Genomic DNA, 26,975 nt, shown 5'->3' with positions numbered 1-26,975 from the left:
TTTTTAAAATAGATTTCCGTATATACGCTATGACAGCAATCACACAGTCCTGCATGTCTACGAGGCTATTTCTAGAGACTAATCCGTGGGATACTGGTATACAGAAATTTGTCAAGATCAAAATGCCTTGTCACAGGAACTACAGCTCTTTTATGTGCTGTCTTGTCGCTGGAAAGAAGAGGAGTGAATATGGACAAAGAGCTTGTGAAAAAATCGCAAATTGCATATTGAATTCTAAAAGCAAACCCTCAAAGGCAGGATGCTGGCAGGGCCCGCTCGCTCATCATGCCAAAAAAACGCACAATGGTAATTGCTTGTCATATTTAGGAAGATTATGTAGGAAATACAAATGCCATATGAAAACCTTTTTTTTTTTTTTAAACCACACTCAAAACCCATTTGATACAATTTCATCTCACTGTCCTGGCGAGGGGCATAGTGATCACCATCTGGGTTCTTTATGGACTCACTGTTTTTAATATTGTCTCATTTACTTCTTCTAAACCCTAATCCCTGAGTATGGCAAATTACATTTTTGTAATTTTCTTTGAATTTGACGGTTTATCAATTTCAAAACACCAATACCTACTCATACAAACTGCTCAAAAGCACAATATAAAATGGATTATTTTCCCCCCCCAATGGCTATACACAGTAATCCGAAGTATAAACAGATCTTGATGATGAGGCTGCACACCAGTACATAATATGATCTCCATATCAGGGAGAATAAAGTTGACCATAACCGGGTTAATTAAATACATATAGATTTAATACAAATATACAGGTTTGAAATACAGTACTATGTTTAAACATAAAACAACTACAAAGTAATGCATGTGTAGTTGTAGTTACTGTTGCCATTTAGTTGCCCAATCAATCTCTCATTTACTTTCTGCCTGGTAGCAAAGTTCTCCTCAGATGACCCAAATGCAAATTATTTTAGTCCACTGCATGGTTGCCACATCGGCATGCAGTGCATATTTACTGTTAGCTGACTCTGATTCAATTTGAGTTTCTAGGACAGAGGGCGAACTACTATGCTGGTCTAAGTTGCTGGCATTAACACCCCTTTTGCTAAAATTGCAAACCATCTCAGCCAGTCTGCAGCAATAAAATATCATAAATAAAATAATAAAATAACTATATTAGGGAATAAATCAGGAATACCTGACAAATGAGCAGCATTCTCTTATATACATGTATGTTGTGATTGATAAAATCATGTAAACCTAAGGGAGGCGTTGATTACATCTGAGGTGTATGAAATAGGAATGTGACCTGACACCGGCTTTTTAAGATTTCCACTTCCCTGGGGGTAAACAAATACACCTTGTCCTCTGCAAAGTGCTACCAAAGACATTGCTGCTTGAGATCCAAATCACAATAACTCATCCCCAAACTTCTGCATGTGTGTTTATGTTTGTGTGTGTGTGTGTGTGTGTGTGTGTGTGTGTGTGTGTGTGTGTGTGTGTGTGTGTGTGTGTGTGTGTGTGTGTGTGTGTGTGTGTTTGTGTCTGTGTGTGTATGCGTATCTGTGTCAGTGTGTTCGTATATATGAACCCGTGCTTTTGCATGCATGTGTGTGTTGGAGGTGGGAAAGAGGTCGACAAGGAAAAGACAGACCTGAGTGCAGATGCATATAATCTGAATTCAAAAGCAATCATTTTTCTTCTCAGCTCATAAAGTTGTCTGCTGATGATGGGTTAGGCTGTAAAAATCAAGGCAGGGAAGGTAAAGAATTGATCTGAAGGTTTGCAGTGATGTTTGCACTGACACAGCAGATGCTGGTAACATCCAGAAGTTGACCTCCAGTGAGTTCAGCATAAAGCATAATGTGTAGGACTCAAAATACAAGTTGATTAATATAAAATGAAATGAAAAAAAATGAATCAGTTGGACAGAACAAGCAATAGATTATGTTACCTTGGGCTGTCGGAACTGGAAAAAAAACTGCCCTCACATTTTAGAGACCTAAGAAATAATCACTTAATAATAAAAAAAAAAAATTATGAAGTGTTTATGAAAATAATTGTCAGTTAAAGCCCTAAAACTGGCCCTATAATAATAATAATAATAATAATAATAATAATAATAATAATAATAATAATAATAATAATAATAATAATAATAATAATAATAATAATAATAATAATAATAATAATAATAATAATAATAATAATAATAATAATAATAATATATTGTATATTAAATAGCGTTTTTTTTTAAAGTCGCTTCAGCAAATGCTAGGGGCTCCATGGTTCTAAATGGGCAGACAACAACTAAGTGAGAAACAGCACTATTCTTTTTCAGGGCACCATGCGTCAAACACCTGAAAGGCTTGAAAAATATCCCTGCAGGTTAAAGATAGAAAAGTCTAAGTGGGTCAAAATATTTAAAATCAACCTGTGGAACAACATGTGCTATCTTTTGTGTTCTCTCTCTTTGGAGGTATGCAAATAGCTGTCACATCAGCTGTGTTTTTCTGTGCCAAATAGGAAGGCATGATAATGCAGTGATATATAACAAGCTCATTAAAGATTCAAAGGAGCTATATGAGGGTGCTCTCATCCATCCAAATAGATGTCTACCTTTGACTGCTGATGCTTATGGTATGGCAATCTCCACACAACCTCTGTCTGATGTCATTCCAGTCTGTGCGTGTGTGTGTGTGTGCGCGTGTATGTGTGCGTATGCGTGTGTGTGTGTGCTTCTGTGCATGTGTGAGTGTGTGTGTGTCCATCCAAGAGGCCCACTGGTGCAGCTTGCCCCAGTCAGTGTAAAGTGTTATTCCGAGTGCTATACTGGCAGTCCCTCTTAAGTCCCTGGAGAAGGCTGTGTGTCCTCCTTAAGCCCTTCAGCGGTGTCTGCAGGCACGCTCAACACGGAGCTTACACTGCCGTTACAAACCCCTTTCGTCTTTGACTTTCAGTTTTTTGGCAAAAAAATGATCATAATTATCACAGCGTGAAACGTTGGCTCCATGCACGTGAATTAAATAAGAAAATAAATGAGCCATAACTCCCTGGCCCCCGATGACATTAAAGTTCATGACGTGATGTTAAATATTGTGAGATTTATGGAGCGAATCTTCACTTTTTACTAGAGGATATTCTAATGTTGTCACCACGTCTATATAAAAGGCGGGTCTGATTTGAGCACAGCCGGTTTGGTTTTACTATTTTGATTAAGTCCTCAGTGAACTTTTCGCTCGCTGATCATTATTGCGCCACAGCTCAATGGCACCGTCACATTGCACAGATTTACGGCGCGACTGAGATTGTGACCTACAACTTTTAGCTGTGAAAATGTATTCTGTTTTGCACGTTCTAAATTAGGCAGGATTACTATGGGAGATTCATGTAAAACAGTACTGTATGTCAGACATGAGAGTTCCTTAAAACGGTTGTTAACCAAGACCTTGTATGTATGAAGTGTGAACATATCCAGCAGGGAACAGTGTTCTTTGATATACACCATGCATTACTGATGGAAGACTAAGAGAAATAAATGAAGAGATTAAAGTTAATATTTAGACCTACACCGTACAGTAGAATAATTAACATTCTAGCGTTTTAATTTGCGTTGCTTGTGGAAGTGAGAGATCCGTGACTGAGAAAATGTAGATGTGGGAGTATTTTGTTTCTCCCACCCAGCGATTTAATGATTTCCCTTCTCAACCTTGAATACAGTTATAGGTGAAAGCGTTCCACCTCCCCCATGCATCGAACACTATCATCCCTCACAACTCCTTCCCTTCTCCAACTACACACATCTGTTCTACAATCTTGTTTCCTCATCAGATCTTCCCCCTACGCTTTCTGAAAACCTGCAAACCTTCTAAAAAATGATAAAGTGCTACCTTGAGAGGCACAAGACCCCCTTTTCAGCTCATTTATACAGCATGGGCAAAAGAAAAAAAAACCTGGGGTATACAATGCATTTTGGATCTGTAATGTATTCACTCATAAATGATGCCAAAAGTTTGACTTAAATAAATGAATTTATGCATTACCAAAAAGGTTTCATAAATTCCTTTAAAAAATGTCAGTAGAAAGTCAAAAAGACTTTGAGTTCAAGTTGTCTTTAGTTTGAACAACTCCTAGCGCCGCTGTTTAAGACCATCTGGATACTTGCCAACTCAGCAAGAACACCATTAAATGTTCTCAAAAGCAACTAAAGAAAACTGTTTCAGTCCAAAGGGAACACTATTAGTACATTTCTCTCTCAGTATTTGGCTATAAATGAGTTCATCTGATTCAAAGGCCACAATTGAACTTCACTGTATTGGATACGATGTATTTTCTTCAATCATGGACAACAGGTCAAAGCGGGGTTTCTTCCTTGACTGTGCGAGCCATTAACTTGTTTTTAATGAATGTGTGTTTTGTGTGGTGAGGTCATAAGGCGTACATTTATGGATAGATTTTTTTAATCCATAAAATATTTTGTGGAGTTTTCTTTCCTCCAAGGTTTTTTTCTATACAGAATAAATATAGGATACAGCATTCTCATAGTTTTTTGGACAACATGAAATACAGTATATCTAAGCTTCTGTTTTTACCTTCTATTTTATTTTAGCCTTTACCTATTTATTTCCGTATCATCTTTTCTTTCTTTGGTATCTTCTATGCATGCATTTTTATTTCTTACATCAGCCCTATGGATTTCCTTGTTTTGGAAAGTGTCTACTATGCAAACAGCTCTTCATATATTTCTTACTGAGACTGCCTGGCTGGTTGTAACACATGTAACTCCAGTTCCATTAGCTTAACACAACTAAATGCACTACAATCACATTTACATCAGGAGCTGTAATAGAAAAACACCTGCCGTACACTGTTGAACACATTAGCAGTTCTCTTTTATTAGTGACTGGCCGACAGCCATCTTTTCCTCACGCAAGCTTCACCAGCTGTCTTCATCACACCTGTGCTTTCTCTCTCTCTTTGTTTTAATCCAAACCTAACAGTTGTCTGCTGCTATCCCCCTGTTCCCTCTCTCCCTCCCTGTCTGTCTTCTATGATATGTCAGGTTGGCTATCAGGCTTGACTGTTGAGGCATCAGCAATTTCTGGGCAGGATGTTATAAGTTAGCGTGCGCACACAGTTGAAGCAACTCTTTGTGACTGGTCAAGGACAATACAGATGCTGTATAGGTGGGGGAAAATCCAACTACAATTGCTCCAGGTCATAACACCTTCAAATAATTGTCCCTAAGGCAATCGTGTGAGTCTTAAGTTGGGTATCTTGAACCTCCGAATATTAAAACAAATGAACATGGGGGCTAAAGCTAAATGTTACTTATCCTTCCTTCCCATGTTTTCCATTGGACCCTGTTTTTTTCTTGTTTTCTTTTTATCATCTAGTCCTGTTCTCTCTTCCTCATGTCTACTTATTTGTTCATGTGTGAAGTGGTTCCCTTCTGATTACCCTTGCCAATGTCTGTCCAAATGGTAATTTTTTTAATTTTTGCGATAGAATAAAATACATAGGCCTATATGCCATGACCACGTTTTGATTTCAGTTAGCATTACAGAGCTAAACACAGTCTCAAAGCATTATGTGTCTGAAGTGACGACAGGCACAATATGTAAAAGTCAAGATGGTAATAGGTCCTAGCACGATACAAAAAAATACAATTAAAAGACTTGAGTCATTAAGCCAGGAGATGACTTTCAGGCTAACACGTTTCCCTGCCCCCTCCCCCCCCCCCCCCCTTTTCCTGCTTCTTTGAGCTTCCTCCACTATCTTCTGGCCTCATCTTTTCCTCCTCGCGGCTTCCTCCCCAGTCATTTGCTGCTTATTAGAAAGTCTCTCTCTGTCAACCTTGTCCCATTTAATTCTCAGCCAATTACAATCTAAATGAACCACAAGACTGCTTAACTTTGCTTTGCCTCTTCCCATTGTTCAATTTGTGACGGTAACAAACCCCCGATTAGGTCTCCGCAAAGGTTCGTAAATTAAACACCCCAGGTCAAATTAATCGCCAATCCCAGGGAAGATAAATTGTTAATATAACATTTTTAACGTATGGATCCCACCGACAACAATAGCATGCTGTAAACATTTTTTTTAAAAGAACCCTTTATGACAATGACTGCATATTTTGACCAAGGATCGTTGTTCATCATCAGGCAGTAAAATGTCACCTATAGAGATGTTCTATCTCAGCTAGCATACAACCTTCATTGTATGCACTTAAGCAGTTTCCACAAGTAGCATCTAGGTTCCAAAGGTAAGACGAGTGGGCAGATTTGATTAAAGGAGAAGTTACATTTTTTGGTAAATATATGTAATTGGATTGTAGACACCACAATAAAATGTAAGCCAAAGAGTCAAGAGAAAAATAAGAGGAAAAAATGGAAAGCGATTGACTTGAGAACGAGCAAAAGATAAACACATAACGTAGACATAAAGAAAAAAAAGGGGAGACTAGAGAATATGCAAACATCAAAAAATTGGGAGAAGAAACCAGTCGATGGTGGTGAAAACAAACAGACCCTAAAGAAATACACTGATCCTCATCCAAAGAAAATGGAGAGCACAACAAGAAATGGTTGGCTGACAGGGGATCTAGTTTAGCATACAAACTCAGGCAGCAGATAATTAGTCTCAAGAGGTAAATTAGCACACACTTAGCAGGGGGGGGGGGGGAACTCACATTATTATTAAAGCAGCTGTCCTCAGATGATAGAGTAGACATATCAAAGGCCTAACTGTCAGCTTGTTAGAGAGTTTTACCCTTCTCTCACTTTACTACTAAATCACTTTATCTCCGCTCATTAAATATAATTTTTTTAAAATAAATATATAATGAAATCATTCAAGTAGCTTACATCATTTTGTTGATACCAATAAGAGTCTAGGCTTATTTGATCCTGTAGCAGTATAGCTGTGCAATAGACTACTGACTAATGGGAGGTGGTGCCATGTGTCTCGTTGACTGTATGTTCTTATATCTTTTACCCGAGAACTGGGAGGCCTCCAGCTCCAAAATATATCAAACTATATAGCTATGCATTAAGAGAGAGAGAGCAATAGTGCATATACATATATAGTCACTATAAAGGTACATTTGACAGTGCTGCAGAACCTTCCACTAGGCAATGCATCTCGTCTAGGTACCTGTGCTGTCTTCCAGGCACAGATATATGCAGACATGCAGAGAATAAAATGATATGCCAAACAAGCACGACAAATCCTACATATTCATAGATACTGTCACATGCTATATACTGTACTGTTCATTCTTATAACAATGTAAACCAGGGCCTAGAAAGCAACAGTAGACAGTTTAGACAGTATACATTGCAGCAATATAAATGTTTTTGTATTGTGATTGATTATTTTTGGGACCAAGCAAAGTAAGATAATGTCTTTAGATGTTTTGACATATTTTATTGGCCTATTGATCTTTATATGTAGTAAGAGACTGTGATCCCACTGGCATCCAAAAGTGGTCGTGGTTGATATCAATAACATAACGTTATCTTCTAAACCTGACAAAGGCTCCTGTATACTAGTATACATGCCTTATAGCTTAGAATATTACAGCCTAGTCAATTAGTCTGCAAGTGTTTCCAAATTCAATAATAAGAATAACACCTTTGCCATTTCTAGCAGATCTCAAAGTCACAGTATGGCAAAAAAAAGCCTTAGTTGCCTTTTCAATGCAGATGCCTCTAACACATTCACCATATGTGTAACCAATACAGTAGAACGGTGCTGATGTAAAGCCAGCCACAATAATGCCATGTTATCACTTTATCTTTTTTTGAAATGTAAAGCCCACTGAGACAAATGTATTTGTGATTTTGGGCTATACAAATAAAACTGATTTGATTTTGATTTGATTATCCATTGTTATCACTTCCTGCTCTCTAATGTGAGTTACTTAGTTCTCAGTGAGTGAATAGTGAATTTTCTCTGGCCTGGGTTCTTAACAATCAGGGGGCTCTCAAAGAATGGTACCTGATTAGTATTGTTCAATGGGTATTAGATGAAATATGCATTGCATTGCCCACATATGGACACAGCTTCATATCCACAGAACAGAAGAAAGATCCCTTACACACAAAAGCACAGAAAAACGGCAGTAGACTGCAGGGCGTTGCAACTGTAAATTCAGGACAAACTTACTTTGTCACTTGGACCTTAAGCCCCAGAGACAAATATTAAAATGTCCTGTGCCCAGACAGTGTATGTAAATCCCAATCCATGACCTTCAATCCATTGTTTTCCTCTTCTAGTGTTCCCACTAATTTACCCCGTGACTGCATACTAAATACTTTTTTCTGCTAAACATTTTTGTGTGCTACCGTACAACAAAAGAGTGTGCGCCTTTACTGAGCAACTGAATTTTTTTTGCAGCTCACGTGTTGGCTATTATTCTGATTCATTTTATCTTTTCTTGTCTTTTTGTACTTTGCAACTGGATACCAAGTTTTCTGTTAGCTTGTATCCATTTTCTTTTCCTATACTACATATACAGTATAGTAGAGTACAATGTAGACACGTGTCTCAAGAAAGACCTTACAGTGTTTCTCTCGTCATCAGTATGTGTGTTACTGCAGCAGAACTGTAAGAGGCAGGTGCAGGAAACACACACACATACACACACAAACAGTTATAGAAAAAGCAATTATGATTTAGATACATTGCCTGCGCATAACACAGTCGTAAAAGAAATCAACTAACAAACGAACAGAGGTAGAACTAATAAAAGAAACATATGCTGCACTTGACGTCGAATAATAAACCCGAAAGATATAATGTCCTCTGGGTCATGTTTAGGTTTAACAGAAGCAGACACAAAGAAAAACCTCTCCACTGCAAACAAATAAACAGTGTGTTACTGTGGAGATGTAGACAATGCATCATAATGGGCCTAATGCTCACAGAGGAAGTCACTTGTCAGAAAGCAGTCAGCCCTGGAGATATTGCTGTTGCAGTAACTTACACACAAAATGCTGCAGCTCACAAAACAGCAAGCTTAGCAGAAGGGAACGTATGTGAACGCCCAGGCTATAAACAGCATAGTGTAAAATAAAAAGAAAAGAAAAAAGAATCTCATATACATGCCAATGCAGATATATAACTTTAGTTTTAATATAACAACTCAGCCAGCCACTCAAAACTGATGTTTAACAATGCCAAATGCCAAATGAAAAAGCCACCAGGAGAGAATAACCCAAGGCAATTACACAAACATCGCCGGTTGCCAGTAATGAAGTGTAACACTCAAGATTGTCTTCTCTGATGCAACGTGCACCTGTAGCAACCAAGGACTAGATCTCTCTACTGACGTTTGATTGCATTGACAACAGTAGTTTTATGCTTGGTTAAAGATTGCATTTAGACATGAACTGAAAGTCTGCATCATGACTGCCTGTAGTGAGCATAAGATGAGAGACATTATTGTCGTTGCACAAATTGTGTCAGAAATGTTACATCTGAATGCTTTGGAGCACTTCCCCTGAGCATAGCAGAGAAACAGAGCAATCCGATGCAGTAACAAGTAGGATTTTTTCGGCTTGTCAGTTATATCACCATCAGAGGTCTATTCCATAACTGGCTGCATGGTTTGGTTTTATGGGAGCCGTTTAGATTGGAATTACTTCCCCGCAGCATTTTTTCCGAGCAATCAGGAAAGCAACGTCTATGCCAGAATAATAGCACAAGAAACAAAACAGACTTTTTCATGGGGCAACAACGTGGCATATTTTGAAAAATGCAGTTTGGTTTTGAACACCGTAAAGTGTACTCACATTGATCGATGTTCCCGTCTGCTTTCCCCTTCTCCTGCAAACACAGAGCACACACACACAAAAGTGGTTATTACAGGCTCGGAGGAGGGAGGCAAAAAAACAGCCCTTTCCGCAGCTTTTTCGCACACAACATTCGTTACTGTGCGGTTTTTCTCTTTCCCAGGTTGAGAGAAAGGCGATGACAGGAACACAAAGGTGAAAAGACGGAAACAGAATGACAAAGAAAAGAAAAGAGAGTGACAGAGAGAAAGAGAAAGAGAGACAGAGAGAGATAGGCAGACAGGGAGTGACAGAGAATATATATTGTGAATGACAGCACAGGAACGAGACCTTTACAAAGGCAGAATCAATGCAATTACTCCAATTGGAAATACACTTGCGAACAGGCTGCGAGATGGCAGGTGTCACCATATCATATAGTGGAATGTGTATGAGGATGTCAAACAATTGATACCGCAAGGATAACAAATGGCGCAATTGTCACTCGTCACTGTGAGCGCGATGTCGATTTGCAGTTTGAATTTGTCAAAATAAATGTCACTTTCAGTCATGGCTTCTCCAAATGTCACATAGTGATCGGATGAACAAATAGAGGACAGCCATGTCCAACTGTATTAAAAAAGGTGCAGTACAGAAACTTGTCAGACTTTTATGCAGCCAAAAATAATAATAAGGAATATATCATCATTGCCCAATAATTGGTTTCATTACTAAAAAAAAGTCCACTCTTAACCAACCACTGGTTTGTTTTACACATCAGATGTCATCAATACAAAATTGATAATTGTAAACAGTAGATTCAAAAGCTTTAGAAAAACTTTACTAATAGTACCTAACATTATATTAAAGGTTTTGTGGCCAATATACACTTGCAAGGTTAGAAAAGAGAGGCACAATTGTAGCCCTGCATCGAATAAAAAATATATATAGATAGATCCTCATGTGATAAACAACAGGAGCCTGGATATAAATAAGTCGCTATTTATATCTTTTTGAAAGCAGAAGGTGAATGTCTGGCAGTATAAATCTATAATGCAAGTGGAAAAAATGTTGGTTTGTGAAAGCTTGTAATGGTTGGAGCCAACAGCTGTGTAGTGCAATCCACTGCAACTCAAATGTTATATTTGTTGTTATGCCGGAGTCCAGCTAACCTGTGTGTGTGTGTGTGTGTGTGTGTGTGTGTGTGTGTGTGTGTGTGTGTGTGTGTGTGTGTGTGTGTGTGTGTGTGTGTGTGTGTGTGTGTGTGCGTGTGAGTGTGTGCGCGCGTGCGTGCGTGCTCGCAAATTGTCAGCATTTTGGTGTGCATTGTGTGCTTGTTAGCTTCTGATCATTTGCGCTTGTTAGAGCACCAGGAAAGTCGCTTTGCATAAACTTTATCTGAACTTGAGATGCAATTTAACGAACACTGGCAAAACAAAGGATCGACATGCCGTTTAAAAATAGAACACAAGCAGGTGTTCCAACGCAGCGCCGCTTGTGAAGAAGCCAATATGTGGCAGCTATTGAAGTGTTGTGACAATTTGCATTGTTGTCCCTCAGTGTAGATGTCAACGGTAATGAGGCTCCAGTGATAAAAAGTGTGTTTGTTTCTGCGAAGGCCCCGCAAAGACGCCCCAGGAGACTCTGAGCCTCATACAAAAACCCCAGCAGTTTTAGTGCCTCTTGTCAGTGCCTCCTTCTTTTGTCTCTACATCGCTATCCTTCTCTTTCTGCCATCTGTCCATCTTAATTGTAGACGTGCTTCCTCATGACGGCAGGATAGAATTTGGTGTGCTCATCAGCACAGCCTTCCATCATCTCGAGTGGCGCTGTTTGATCAGTTGATTAGAGAATCAAACCAAGCAGAGAGGTGAAAGAAAGGCTATGTGCTTCTTAACTAAATATACTGTCCTTTCTTTCCATACTCCTATCTGTCATTTTCCCTTAAAGATCCAGCCTTAGGGGATTTTCATGGCGGAAAATAATAGTTTAGTAATATTTGAAGGCTACAACAGCCGTCAGTGCAATGTCACATGATACGGTCATAAAACAGTTGATGAGGAGGCAGTAGCTGTAACTGCCCAGTGCAGTTAGGATTATGAAGCTTTTTTGAATGACGTACAACTCCATGTTATAAATGTTCAACTCATTTTGACATCACGAAAAGTATTTTTTAAAGGTAATTTACCAACCACAGGAATACAAGACAGGCGGTGCTAAAATTTAAATCTGTTTTTCGATGTTTTGTTTGGATTAACTCCAAATTAGAACTGTATCAAGTAATCGCGCCGCAGTACTGTTACTATGGTAACCTGCTGCAGATTTACATTGTGTAATAAAAATGTGTTACAGTTATTGAGTTGAATTGTGTCCTGCTACACAATTCTAACATTAGAGATTAATCATTTCTGTGGCGGCAGAATAGCGTGGAAAGCTATAAATATGTGCCCTTAACTACAGCTCAACAAACTAAATAAGCTGTCATGATCACTGTGAGCTGAATCAAAATAAAAACACCCTCTAAATGTTATTGTGGTGAAGTGTTATTGATGTCAAAGTCTGTTCCATGTTTGCCTACTTTATTGGGTTTTGTGGTGGCAACAGGAATTAAGTGTACATCTCAATGGGATTGTTATAGCCTCTCAAAACAAAAAAGTGCAATCAAATCTCTGAGTGCTCCATGCCTCCATCTTGGATGCCATTTTAAACACTCACACATAACAAGAATCTGACATAGCCGCCGCTCAGGCTTACATATAGGAATGCAATTTGAACGGAAGGGCAATTCAAGCCAAGCTGGTTTTCCGTTACGTAGTCTGCTGCTTGAATATGTCTTTTCGTTGCACCCTTAAATGTGTTGCTATAAAGGCACTCTTCATTCAAGGACCCATATGTATAGTGTGTGCCCACTTACTCACTCTTTCCATCTCTATATACGACTCTTTAATTCCAGTCAACTCTCTGCTTGAATTGACTGCCACTGCCGACACAGCGTTGCAGCAGAAGTTATTGTCTGGTATGTGGAGCGTATATTGATACTTTGACCTTTCTGAGATACTGCCTGATAAGGACAAACAGACAGCCAGCCAGAAGAGGAGAGAGGAGAAGCCAAGCTAAATCTATGCGCTTGTGTTTTTACAAGAGTTCATCTATCTACATTCAATACAGTTGTTCCCTGATGTCTGTTGCTTAGAGAGAAGAGACCTGTCTTATCTAACAGTAATTCATCATTGCACCAACAAGCTACCTAATGAGCTACATGAAAAGGAGACAAAAAAATAAAAATAAAAAAATGGGCATGGAAATACCTTTGCAGGTGCAAATTTGATGTATCTTAAAATAGGGCTAAAGCCTGACAAATTTCAGCTTTTTAGGAACTGCATAATTAGCTGGAGTGATGTATCTGTCCTCTGCGTTTTTAATTTATTCAAATTAGTCATAGCTTCTAGAGACAAAGTCATTGTCAACACAACAGTGTAACTTCAACACTCTTTATACCCTGCCAGATAGCACTTGGTCATTTGCTGATCACCTCGCCTGCATTAAAAGTGTTGAGTTGTCATAGAGATGGTTCAGTAACAAGAGACGTAGGAACGCATTGTAATATCAAGGACGCCAATGACCTACACACACTGAACTTCAAGAGCAAATAATACACTGCTATATCCAGGCCTGTGTGCACAAAGCTAGGGGGGGGGGGAATCCACTTTTATTCAGCAGGCTTGCTCTCCTCAAACAAAGTCCAGACAACATGATAATCACAGTAGGCGTCTAGGGGGGTGGAGGGGTTGCCGCTGCCTTAATGTTGACACGTCACCTTTATTCATCAGCATCCCTCTCATCTTTTCTTTTCCCTCACTGCCATTGCCCAATTTCACAATGTTTTCTTTCTCAATAAAGTCCCCGTTAGTATGACTCATTTCATTGCGACTACTCTACCTACTCCTAGTATTTTCTCAGTTTTTCTTCCCTAAAATATCTGTTGGGAAAAAAACAAGATCAAATAAGGTGACTATATTTGAACACTATGGTTGTTTTATTTATGAATTAAGGATTTTACAACAGCATATGATCATATACAAGCATCTGACAGTGTACTTGTTCTACAAATATGCAAATAACTAATTCAGCAAACATTACTTCCCACCTTTATTAAGTTAGACAACACTCCTGGCCCCAATGACTGATGTTCCTTGTGTATCCCATTGCATAGCTCAGTACACAAAACAGGTGCTGAAAAACATACCTGGGGGTTGTACTGTGCACAGAGAAGAATCACCTTCCACTATAATTGTAGTAGAGAAGAGTATTATTGCCTCACATAATGGCAAACATTGCACTTGTTCTGGCTGCCTGAAAGGCTTTCTTCTGCTTTGAGTACAAATTCACCCAAGACAGGCAAAGAAAACTGTGAACTCCCTCTGGGACTGCACACAAAATGAAAACTCAACCTTTATGGGTTCCAAGTCATAATCAAAATGTTAATGTAGTGCGGGATAGCCCCGCCAGTGAAAGTTCAAAAACACAACAAAGAAACCCGCTCTCACAGAGGAAAGGCTGTTTTCTTTTATTATTTCCCATTGTCCCCACATTACCCTCTTATTCAATGCACAATCCTTTTACTGCTGAATTTTTCATCCAATAAGCACAATTTCCTTTTTCTCTGTAGTTACTGGAAAATCATTCTCCTCCATTATTTAGCCTATTCATAGAGGCCACTCACAAACAGAATTACAACATCACACTATATTAAAAACCCTACACACTGTGTAGTGTTATCAAAACTCTGTTTATTGCAACACTTCTCAAAGCCAAGACAATAATCCAGGACCAAGACCACTGCATCATCCACACTACATCATCCCAGCTACTCCTTCAACATCGCACAGTTAAATGTTAAGATATTTTTTCAGCATTCATCTCTATAGAAAAATGTGGGACTGCATATAGTATAAAAGGCCTCTTATATGCATATTTTGATTCGCAATAATTTAATTTGATTCAATTGTATATATATATATATTGTTTTGCATGTCCAATGAAATGTTCTGTATATTTTGACAAGCCTTGGAACACTTTATTAAACATAACATCTATATCTACAACTGTGTACGAATACGTGCTTAAGGTTTATTCTCGTATCAGTCGACTAAATGCGTTATGGACTAAGTATCTTCCGGTGGAAGAAATAAACTGCACTTCAGCACGGATGCTGGAAAAAAAATCCTAGGGGAAACACTGATATCATATCAATAATTTAAGGTTATCAGCTCAATAGTTCTGAATTGGGAAAGCTAAGGCAGGTCCAAGTCAGTTGGCTGCATTTTTTGTTTTGGTGTGCCAGATGAATATTTAATCAACACTATACTGCATGTCCTCTGTCCCCTGCTACTATGAACATTTATTTTACTATGTATAAAAAGCATCTTTGGCCCAAATATGTCTTCTACCTTATTTGTATGTTCAGTTTGAAGCTGTGAACATTAATTAAACTGCAAGCCAAAACTGTTTCTGTCCTCCCAGCCTACAGATTTCAGCTGGATCTAATGAGTTGCAGTTGTTTACTTTAGTTTCTTCAAAAGTTGACTGCCGAATCCAAATGAAATCAACGAAGGATTCAAATGGTGAATTAAAACGGTAGCTCTGTAGGTAGTCATGGGGAAGACAAAATTAAAAATGTTTTCTTTTTGGACTTTTTAACTCCATTTCTTTCACCGCTCCTAAGAGATATACGTGGCATATGTGGCAGTGTTTACACATTTTGCATTGTTTTGACGGGATCTTAGTCATCAAGAAAAAAACTTGCAGTGCATCTGCATTCCCGAAAGGCTTGGAGAATGCATCCTGCATAATCATTAGAATCCACTGATCCACATGATTTCACCCCCAGGGTCGACTTTAAATTGTGGCACCAGTTTGACAGTTATTTTAAGTTCCAGTTCTGGCCAGATAGACAGAGTGGGGGGGAAATGCCTGGGAGTTTGTTTTTGTTTTTTAGTCAAGAGATTTCAAAAGGGAAGGAACCACCGGGCAAAATTATATTTCACAGCCGGCTGCCAACTTGGCAAAGCCCAAAGTGAGTTTGAGTTAGAACAGTCCAGGGGGTTTATATATGCTTCATATCACACAAAAATGAAGATGACTGCAGGGCTGTGTGGTATGTGTCTGTATTTTCTTTAAGGAAACTGGTAGGGCTGTATGTATTTTGTTATGCACAGAGTGTTTGTTAAAGAAGGGTTCATTCTCACTGGCATGGCCCCCTTGGCTCACAGGGTCTAGTCTTTTTATTCGCCTTTCTTTAGCCAGCGAACCCGTTATGTGCCATCATGATAGACAGAGCCACTGGAAACTTGAGCTTTTAAGCAATTACTGGTCTGCTATTGTAAATCAATGAACAAACAAAAGCTGGGTTTGAAAATAAAGTAACCACAGTTACGGTAATAGAATGCAGAAGCAAGGTCATTCAAATGTTGTTAGCTGTAACCATTAAAAAAGTGCAATAAAAAAAACAAATTAAATAGAGAAGAGCTAGGTGTAGGATGTTAATTATTTCCACAGCACACATAGCAGGGAGTGAAAACACAGAATTCAATTCTGCACTTTTAACTTTCCAGAATTTTGGCTCTTGACGATGTTTGGAAGACCTTTAGATCTAAGTTAATGTAGCCAGGCACATTAATGTCGACAAACTTTTTACAGACACCAGCAGAAAGATGACTGCTATAGCAGTAGTTGACAATAACTTCTGCTGTCACCCACCATGCACACCACTCTCACAATGCCTTTCTAGTGGAGACAGAGCTAAACAGTGATGGCTAAGGGTTTCTTCCTGACTAAAAGCACTGTAGGCTCAGAGGTAATGATCCACACTTGCAGAGTGCATACTGTCAGTCAGTGTCCCTCATATCACCACACCCCTCCTCACAAGGTCATTCTTCATAGCCACGAGGCACACCCTCACAAAGGGCTTATTCCCCATGAAAACCCCAATGCCCTATTAGATCTATTATAAGTGATGTAGGGATAACACGTAGAGTGTATAAATGTAGGCTATGTAGGCCAATGCCTGCCTTTGATTTGTTTGAAATTGTTTGGTTAAGGTTAAATAAACAGTATTCAGACTTTGATTTGACCTGCTACTTAATGTTCAACTTTCCTTTCCTCTGTTATTGCTCTTCCCAGTTATTACACTTTTACACTCAAAACTATTTTAAGTGTTCAGCTTGAAAGTCAGATTTGTATAAATACAATGGAGATCACTTGAGTTCAATGTTTCAATGTGTATGACTTAAGCTAGAAATCACACAATAAACAAGAAAACAGCAACAAATCTGTTTCAACACAAGTAGCTCTGTCAATTACCGCCTAACCCATTACCTGCCTTCTTTTTAATTTGACAATCTCTGGTTACCATAGGTACGAGAAACAACAAACACACTTAATAGCAGCCTGTTGTAAAGAGCAAAGCTTTAATGTCCCAAACGGGCACTTTGGAATAAACAAACAAACACAAGAGCAAATGTTAAAACGTAATTGTCAGAAAAAGAAATCAGTTGAAGCAGCCACGAATAAAAAGCCAGAAATAAGTGGGCACAACATCACATCCACAGCTAGTAACAGGCCCCAAAAAGTGTGGGGACACAGACAGAGACTATTAAATTCCATGTCCCATTAGTTTCTCTCTTTAGAATGACCTAACAGTGTTGTCGGGATTTTCACGGAGTAATGTAGTCCTTTCATCCTCACTGTCTGTCCATTTGTTCTGTTAATGTCTTCTTCTCTTCCAGGGTGAGCAGACAGACAGACAGACAGACAGACAGACAGACAGACAGACAGACAGACAGACAGACAGACAGACACACAGACATGAAGTGATAAGGAATACTGATTTCTGTTTCACACAATAAGGTAACTAAGCAACCCAGTGTCCCTATTATTCTCTCAATTTATTCACTTTGTTTTTCTTTCCAAGCCTCTATGATTGATTTGTACCACGGTAAGTGTTTCTCTTGCTTGACAGTGAAGGTGCTGGCCTCGATGGGTCACAGGGCAATGTGTGTGTGTGTGTGTGTGTGTGTGTGTGTGTGTGTGTGTGTGTGTGTGTGTGTGTGTGTGTGTGTGTGTGTGTGTGTGTGTGTGTGTGTGTGTGTGTGTGTGTGTGTGTGTGTGTGTGTGTGTGTGTGTGTGTGTGCGTGTCTGAGTTGTACAGAATATTTACCATGGAGTGATGTGGTTCCTGCGAGGAGGTACGTGAGACGCTGGCTGTGTCCACTCTTTCTCTCCTGCTGCTCTTGAGCCCGTCAGCCAGCCAGCACCCTGAGGTGCCCAGCAGAGCCGCCACGGCCACAGCCCAAACACCAAGGCTGCCCATCACTCTCTACCTGTGTGGAAAAGGTAAAAAAAACAACGATAAAAACAAATTCCTTAGACTCACTTTGTTGTTCACAAAAAACATGTCGCACAATTTCTCATTATCATTTGGGCCAAATGGTAACACAATGATTAAATGGACGATGTCAGAGGTGTGTTGCGGTGTATTATTATTACAACACTTTAAGTGTAAATCCTTATGCTCCCGTAATCCTATTTGTATGCAAATTGATTGCGGGTCTAAGAGTTCAGTCATTTCCAATCAAGCATGATGACAAAACACTGTGTTCATCGGTGGCCCCTCAACGCAATGCAACTTAAGTAAATGCAAATGCAAATAGAGAAAATGTAACCACATACAGAAATGCTGCAAGTAGCAACGACAAAACAGTTTCCAGGGAACACTTGGTTACATAGTGTTGAGCTCTTGGGGCCACTGTGGTGTGAAGAAGATAAAGACGGAAAAGAGCTGGAATAACACTAAAGAAAACGTGTAATGTGTTCAGAGGGGCATACAATTGTTGACATTGTAATGTACAGAATTGGTTTCAAAACATATGCCGCATAATTAAGACAGAGGAGAGTACATTTTGACAGTGTCCAGAGAACCTTTTGTCAGTTAAGACAGGATATGCTTTGGAAGAAGAAAGTAAGCAAATACGTATAGGCTAAAAATGATATCAATAACTTAAAAACTGCACAATGAATGTGTTTATAGCAATCTGAACGGGCACTATGTCATTTTCCAACAATTGTAATTAGGCAACAATAACAACAAATCCTATATTGTTAATGAAGATGTGATGTGAAAGGACGACAACGGAACACATACTGTACACTCCCTTGCATTCATTGGGCGCACATATGCACACAAACACACAGCATAATACGGTTATGTAAACATCAAAGGGCACACTGATGGGGATAATTATCTGTATTACAAAGGACACTGAAAATCTTTTGATGTCAACAAAGAGACAACCCTCTGTAGTCGCAAATGGCGGAGGGCTGGCATGGAGGCTTAAAATAAAAACTCGGAAGATTAATTTCACCGTTGTGACACATTCATTCACACACGCGGATACACAACACACACTGGAACACAAAAAAACATATATAAGCTTTCCAACCACTCACGCATCGCATTTACAATAGCAGAGGACAACACTCAACTGCCACGTTACCATTATGCCCCTTTTGGATGCAGGTACAGGTCCCTGTTATGCAGGAGGGCTCGCTATGGCGAAAGCCTGGTGCCTGCAGCCATAGCAGCACTTAACAAAAGGCCAAGATTAAACACCCCAGTCCCACTCTGTGTATATATTCTGTCTGCATGTTATTTTGTTGTGTTTGTTGTCTGTATATTGTCTGTCGGCGTGCGGCCCATAAATGTACTTATGATGTGAAGAAGAATTTCCCCTTAGGGACAATAATGTCTAAAGTCTTAAGTCTGTTGTGTTGTTGTTTCTGTTATTGTGTCCACCCCCTGTTGTGTCTAATTCCCTTTCAGGAGAACAGCATTTTGCACTGATAAGAAGTATTTATTGGTCTTCATCAAAGCACTGACATCTATCCTGGTCTCTTCAGCTGATGCGGGTCTTTATGGTTGTACTGCGTGACATGGCACTTTGTTATTGTGCTTTCAGGTAATGTGTTTATTGTTTATACTGCCAGTCTTATACTTTATTATGTGACTTTATATTGTGTGTTTTACTGCCGAACCACTCTGAAAACAAATTTCCCTCAGGGGGCCATAAAGTTCCCAATTGAACTGAAACAAGGGCACGAACGGCACATGATGCATTTCAATCAGTGCACGCGTTTACGGTGTTAAATGTCTGTCTGCCGCAGCGCTTCACCGGAATATTGAGTATCGAGTATTACAAAGCTGCCGTGAATCACCTTGACCTGTAATTCTCTGCTGCTCCTGCTAGCTGAAAATGTATTCTCCGCTTTGCATACATATTTTTTGCAATAAACAAATCTTTATTCTTACTTTGACTTTTAAAACCAATAGGATTCAGATCCTTGTCTTAAGAAAAAGTAGCAACACTGCCTGCAATTTTAAAAAAACACTCCTGCAGTGACAATTTCTCTGTTTCAAAATAATTGATAATAATGTCATAATGAATTGATGTTTTTATGGGGCAGTGGTACAGGCTCAGCAACACATCATCATATAGAGGGTTAGGGTTATAATATGATATGTGAACAATATAGCTTAGCAAAAGTGCTTGCAGTAAGAGTTGCCCTTGTCAATGTTGCTCTAGTGAGTTGGGATTATTTACAGTAGTCCTCTGTGCCTAGAGATGCTCAACATAGGTTTTAAAAAATCATGATCTTCAATGAAAACTAAAGTCAATAGTAGAGGTATGTAATGTAATGTGTTAAAAAGTACAACATTTGCCTCTGACTTATATTGTATAATAAAGCATAACATTGAAATACTCAAGCAACCCAGAAATGTACATCATCATTGTATTCCCTGTGAATTTGCTTTCCACTGCAAACCACTGACAGAACCACAGAAGAACCTGCCATTGTAAACATCAGTCGACAAGGTAGCGCCGGCATCACTCAGTTGGCTAGCCCGAGGCTAATGGGCCCTCACAGATAGTCCGCAGTGTAGTGAAATTAAACACCAAATGAGATCTGCCAGTCACTGTCTTAATGTGCTGCCTGGCCCCCTGGCATTGGCCCACACACAGCTACACACATGTATAGTTGAGTGAATGTGCACACTCACACACAGAGAGAGAGAGAGAGAGAGAGAGAGAGAGAGAGAGAGAGAGAGAGAGAGAGAGAGAGAGAGAGAGAGAGAGAGAGAGAGAGAGAGAGAGAGAGCCCTGTTGGTGTGGAATGAATGGTCCATTTTGAAATTCATCAGGAGGTAAGAAAATCTATGAGGGAGCCATTATTTGACCAGCATATTAAAAAGCTTAAAGAGACAGACTCTTCATAACCAATGCACCTATTTGGGCGGTATGCTTCGGATCAGACTAGTTCAGCGAGGGAGCTGCATTATAAACAGCCTCAATGCGGCGAAAGGTAAATACTATCTATCTATACCAAGCTCTGTGACCAAAAAAGTCTTAATAAGGTCCCAAAGCGCAATGTACAGGCCCCCATGCAGCAGGCGTGTTTTGTTTTTTCAGACACTTACTTTCTGGAAGGATATTTCCTACTCATTCTTTATTCCTTTAAAGTAAAATATTGGAGCCATGGCTTTTTAAATTATAAACACAAGTAGCCAGTTATTAGTTGAATCCTGAGCTTGTAATAAAAGCTAGAGAAAGGAGAAACATAAAACGTTTTGAGAATATGAGACAAGAGGAAATTAACTACTCGTATTACACAGCACGGAATTATACAGCCAAGGAATCTTTGTTCTTGCACTGGAGGTTTGTTTGAAAGGGAATCATGGACGTTAAGATCAATTACAACAACCAAATAAATGTATCAATATGTTTTTTTTTTCTTGTGAAATAAAAAAAGGAAAAAAAGATTTTGTGTTCCATTACTTTCTTGGCATGTTGCCACTGCAGGGAACAGAAGAAGCCCATTTGGATAGTCAGTCAGCTACTGTATATGTCTATAAAGGGCAGTACTGCGCCACAGTTACAAGGCATCTGCTAGCCATTTTAAAATAACACATTCAGCGGAATGTCACGTTACATGTGCCTTTGAGACACATCAGCTTCGTTCAGACAGGAGCTCCTTTTTTGTCGAGGCTTTGGTGAATATCGTTATTATTATTGAAGACAAGTTAACGTTTGGCATAAAGTTCATCGTGATAGAGTAGGTCCCTTCAATAGTGTTTGTTTCAGATTAAATGTTGTGTCTCAGTGGGAGAAATAGAGATGCAAATAGCTCAAAGGCACCTTGTTATGTGATAATAATATACACCAAGGAAAGCTTAATGTTTGACTTTATATTGCTATTGTTTTAAATGACTTATTTTGACTCCAAACTCATGCGGTAGTGACCCCCTGGACTGCTTCATCCTGCCTAGAAAACCATCCTAAAAAAGAAACTGCATCCAGCATTTTCTTAGAATGAAAAACTCAGAAGCAAAATTGGTGTTTCAATTATAGGCTGACAGATTAATTTAACTAGACTTTATATCTTAAATCTGCAGCTTGGGGAAAATAAGATATGATTACAGACATGGAAAACAAGACATCAAAAAACCAATTTAGACAAAATTAGACGCAATTTGGACCCGGGGCCAGGGAGAGTTAGTCTGTTTTTCGGTACAAAATGAAAATTGGACGATTATGTGTCTAATTCTGATTCTTCATTTCATTTCATTTATTGTTTATTTAGCAGGGACAGTGCACAATATACAATTGAGCCAGATTATAGCCACATGGCTAATTTTCGTCTGTAGTCCCTGGACAGGACTACAGACTTCTAAGCATTCAAGTCAAAGCCACTCTCTTACTCAGTGGGAAAAACTACAAAACATCTGTCTCAGCTCTGAAGCGCAGAAAGAAGCTGTCAGGCTGTCGCTAATGGTGATCTGTGTCAGCAATATCATGTATAGATCCAAGAGAGCATACGGCCGAAATGTAGACTAATGTGTCTTGCTCTTTTTGTGGCAAGCATTTTTTCATTTACAATGTTCAGTGTTTTCCTAGTGTGTAGATCCAATTATCTATTGATTAAACTGATGCTAGTGTCAGGGCTCCTCTCAGCCAGACACTATAAGAACAGGTGCCATGGTATAGGCTTAGAACACACTTTTCATATTGAAAAGCCTCTCCTTTCTAAGGTATACACTTTATACTCAAACAATGGTTAAAATAGCATTTTAAAATGACATAATTGCATTGCCTTGGAGGACAATCGTCCATTACCAACACATCATGCAAATATACTATGCAGACCATATAGCATAGCATACCATGCATACCAGTCTTTGAGTATACTAACTAGTCAAAGGATTAGTATGTAGTACGATAGTAGCACACAGTAAATGTTTCTAATAACTTTGGTAAAGCCTTTTTTTTATCTCTGCATGTCTGAAATTTGAACTAAGGTCTGTGGAGAGAAAAAAATAATGACAGCATTCCAAGCCAAGTTTTTAAATTGAGGAATATTTCCATACATAGAAGTTTAAATACAGACATATGCCAATAAATGGTCAAATTTAGTGTTTGTTGTTTACATGTAGTAATGTGGGACCTGTCATCCCAAGAATGAAAAAATCTGCCATTTTGTCAAGTGACCCAAATTCAAGTTTGATTGACAGCCAAACTAATTATGACCAGTTGAAAGCAGGAAGTAAGGTGATGTTAAAGTTCCAGTGGAGAGGTCTGGGTGGAGAGAGAGGTCAACAAAACATTGGACTTCAACACTGTCTGTTTCCTGTTCAAAATAAACATGTGCACAAATTCCACAACCATAAACAAGTGTTCTTCATTGTAACCCTGCGGATTGTGCTCCCCTCATACTAACAAAGTATTTCACCCAAACTAGGGTCTTTCCTGAACCTGACCAAGCCTTAACCATAGTCATGAAACTGATTCACACCATTGATTCAATATAACTAAATAAGCCTGACAACAAAGCCTTTATTTTTGCTGTCACTAAACCAAGTCTACACCTTAAAGCTGGCATGTAAATGAACCCTGCATGCAGTCCTACAGTCTCTCTGTGTCTCTCTCTGTAATGGCAGCAGAGGGACGGCCTCTGGCTGAGCTCTGAGACTCCCTGATGAGGCTGAGCTCTCCGTGGTCCCAGCTCTGCGCTCCAGGTAGGTTTGCTGTCACATTTACAAATGACACATTCGTCAGCAGCCCGACAATCAGTCCCCACTCAGCAGGCTTCCCCCCTGCAAGTTGCTGAGTGTTTAAAAAGATTAGAAAGAGGGGAAAAAAATAACATCTGTGAACACCAACCCCCCGTGCTGAATCTGTAAGGATTGTGGTTCACCATCTTAAAAGGTGAATTCCCTATACTATGTATGGAGCTACTTCTGCTACCACGCTGCATACATATTTAATTCTGAAATCTACGTATTTGTACGTGTTGTAAAAATAAATCTCAATTGATAAAACAGAGTTTCGCATTTCGCCATTGGTTACCCCGCTTCCCTTTAAAAGTAGCAAGTCTGGATTTCTAGGCAGTCAATCATTTTGTAACAAGGTGTCACTTTCTTTCCCCCAAATGGTGCATGCCCCATTTTGGAACAAACATCTCTACATGCTGTTACTCTTGAGTGCTGCCTTAAAACCATTGCTCCTCTTCAGTAAAATCGCTGCTGCCATCCTGTTCGCCTGCACTCAGGTTTCAAACAGGCCCCTTCCTCACTCACATGTCTATGTAGCAAGAAATGGAGCCACTGAGGGGGATTGCCTTGGCCCGAAAGGTTTTTGTTCACAATTCTTGCATGCGGCAGTGTCTACATTCTAGTTCCTGTGTGGTTGGGGGGGGGGGGAAGACACTGAAGAGACCAGGGGTGTCAATCTGTCTGTCATACAAGCACTAGGATCACACAGTCTAACCCTAGCTATCTCCCAGGCACTCCAGGTGACTGGGATACATATCTTTCCAGGGGGTTTTCTTCCCTTTTATTTATTTATTTTTTATGACAAAATGTGATAAATCTCAGGACACCCTGGAGTGGTGTTTTTCCAGAGAGGATTTATAGAGCGCGGTAGCCCAGAAAGATAAGGTTATGAACTGTCATTCACTTTAATGTTAAAGGCTCATAAACGTTTGCCCCTTTGGAAAGGAGACAGGGTGTTGACAGCAGTTGAAAGCTGACGGGTCTTATCAGCTCAGGATCCACACAGCTCACACTCATGAAGAATTTATTCACAAGTTGGAACCAATTAAGAAAGACAATATGTAATTAATAATGACTTTCACACCTGGAACTAGAAAATCAATGTCCAGATGCATGTGACATAACCTTAAACCTGTGTTTCTGTCACAAGCCCGTTGTGTTGGCCGAACAGCTCAGATGAAAAAACAATGCAACTAGCCAAATAAAAAACAACATTCCATTGATTTATCTAATGCAATTCTTAAAAGGGCCATACTTCAAAGCTCCTCAAAGCTGCACCACTCAATTCAACTTTGACTGTTGTAGAGAGGGACCCACTGTAAGTTTTGCCCCAATCACAGATGGCAGTTTTTCAGGAGTTGGCATAGTAAATATTGGATTAATAAGCCATGTCAATAGAAATGCAACTCCAAACGCGATGCTAATGTGTTTCCATATCTGCACAATGCATTGCATAGATAAATGTTTTCCTCACTCAATAAAATGATAATATGAAGTGCTATGTTTTTAACTTGTTCAGGTGGCTCAATCGGTCACATGCAGCACTATGTGTGTGAATCATTGTATTTGAATTGTTGCCAAACATCTCTCCCCCATTGTTCCAAGCTGCCACTGGTTTCCATTCATTACTCATACGACAATCAGATAACAGGCTCTTGTAATCTCTCCAATGTCAAAAAGTATGTATTTAATATGTTTTGGACAACAATCAAGCATTAACTTATGGCACAGAGGAATAAGCTATATCAGCTAGCCAACATCATGCAAAATAACATATAAATTCTAACCATTTTTACAGTTAAACAGACTAAATAAAGCTCTAGTAGCAGGCATAAGCCAGACAGACACACACAAAGACAAGGGAACGGGGGAACAACAGAGCAAATAATGTGAGCAACAACAAAGACGCCATTAAAGCAATTAAAGCGTGTGAGCAAAAACATATGGCAGCATTGATAGAAAAGTTCATGTATTCATTCCGCGGAGAAACGACTGCACATGTGCCTTTTTCAGATTGTGGTATAATTGTACCCTTAGAGCCAATAAGTGTGGGGCTCCTATAAAAAGCATAGGGGCCTACGAAAGGACATACTGTTGGTTGTGGTGCCTTAGTAAGTACAAAGATACTTATTGTCTTATCTTCTTCTGCGTTGCCTCGGAATGAACTATCGCCTGACATTCTCTCTTTGCCACTCTCCATCTCCATGGAAGATAAAGAGCGTCTAGCTGTTAGGTCGCAATAAGACCCTATCTACAGGCTGGAGAAAAGAACGAGAACAGATACAATTATTGTCAATTGAACTGTCTGTTGACTGACTTTGTGAGCTACTGGATAACTCAATTTCCCCAAAGGGATAAATAAAGTATCTATCTATCTATCTATCTATCTATCTATCTATCTATCTATCTATCTATCTATCTATCTAAGCTTTTTTATTTTGGTGTAATACTCTCTTCTCTTCCTCTCCCTGTTTACCTTTCTAACTCATCAACACTGATATTGACTTTTGGCTTTTGCAAGTTTCCGCGACCGGATCGGCAGCCCTTTGGGTGTTAAAGCCTGTATCCTGCTTGTCAGGTGTATAGCTGGAAGACACACAAACAGCAAGTGACTTGTTAAATCCAGAAAATCCCCACGCAGGCCATATGACACGGCTTCGAGAGCAAAGAGGAGAATACCGCAGTGCCAAAAACAGGGTGGTCTGTCCCTCTTGGGCTGCTAATTACAGAGCGGGTGACAAAGTGTGGCTATACAAGATGAGCGAGGTGTGCTTCAGTCACTAAGAGAAAAACTATTTTTTTAAAGCGCTCTTTACGGGGCTCTTTAGAGGCACTTTGTGGAGAATGATTTGGTTTGTATATATAATCATCACCGTCTGAAGAACCACTACAACACGTAAACAGTTGTGTGTTGACGTTTGAAGCATCATTCATGACAGCCGCAGCCAGAAATCAATGCGTGTGCCAAGGCAAACGATTCATCCGTAGTATCACATTGTGAAATATCAATAATTCTCAACAAAACATTGTCACATGTGTCCTCTAAATGATCACTGGATAAAC

General features: G+C 39.4%; 1 protein-coding gene across 1 annotated transcript in view; it reads right to left on the bottom strand.

The window, feature by feature from the left end:
• Window positions 1-18,119, bottom strand: part of fstl4 (follistatin-like 4) — a gene marked incomplete at both ends in the record, with an annotated part of 163,849 nt that extends 145,730 nt beyond the window's left edge. Inside the window, 2 exons of the mRNA XM_080041240.1 lie at window positions 9,770-9,803; window positions 17,967-18,119. Coding sequence (XP_079897366.1) covers window positions 9,770-9,803; window positions 17,967-18,119 — 187 coding nt within the window. The remainder of the gene's footprint in view (window positions 1-9,769; window positions 9,804-17,966) is intronic.
• Window positions 18,120-26,975: the final 8,856 nt, after the last annotated feature.

This window comes from Ammodytes marinus, assembly GCF_949987685.1.
Source record: "Ammodytes marinus genome assembly, chromosome: 14".
Lineage (NCBI taxonomy): Eukaryota > Metazoa > Chordata > Actinopteri > Uranoscopiformes > Ammodytidae > Ammodytes > Ammodytes marinus.
This window is presented reverse-complemented; position numbering and strand designations above follow the sequence as displayed.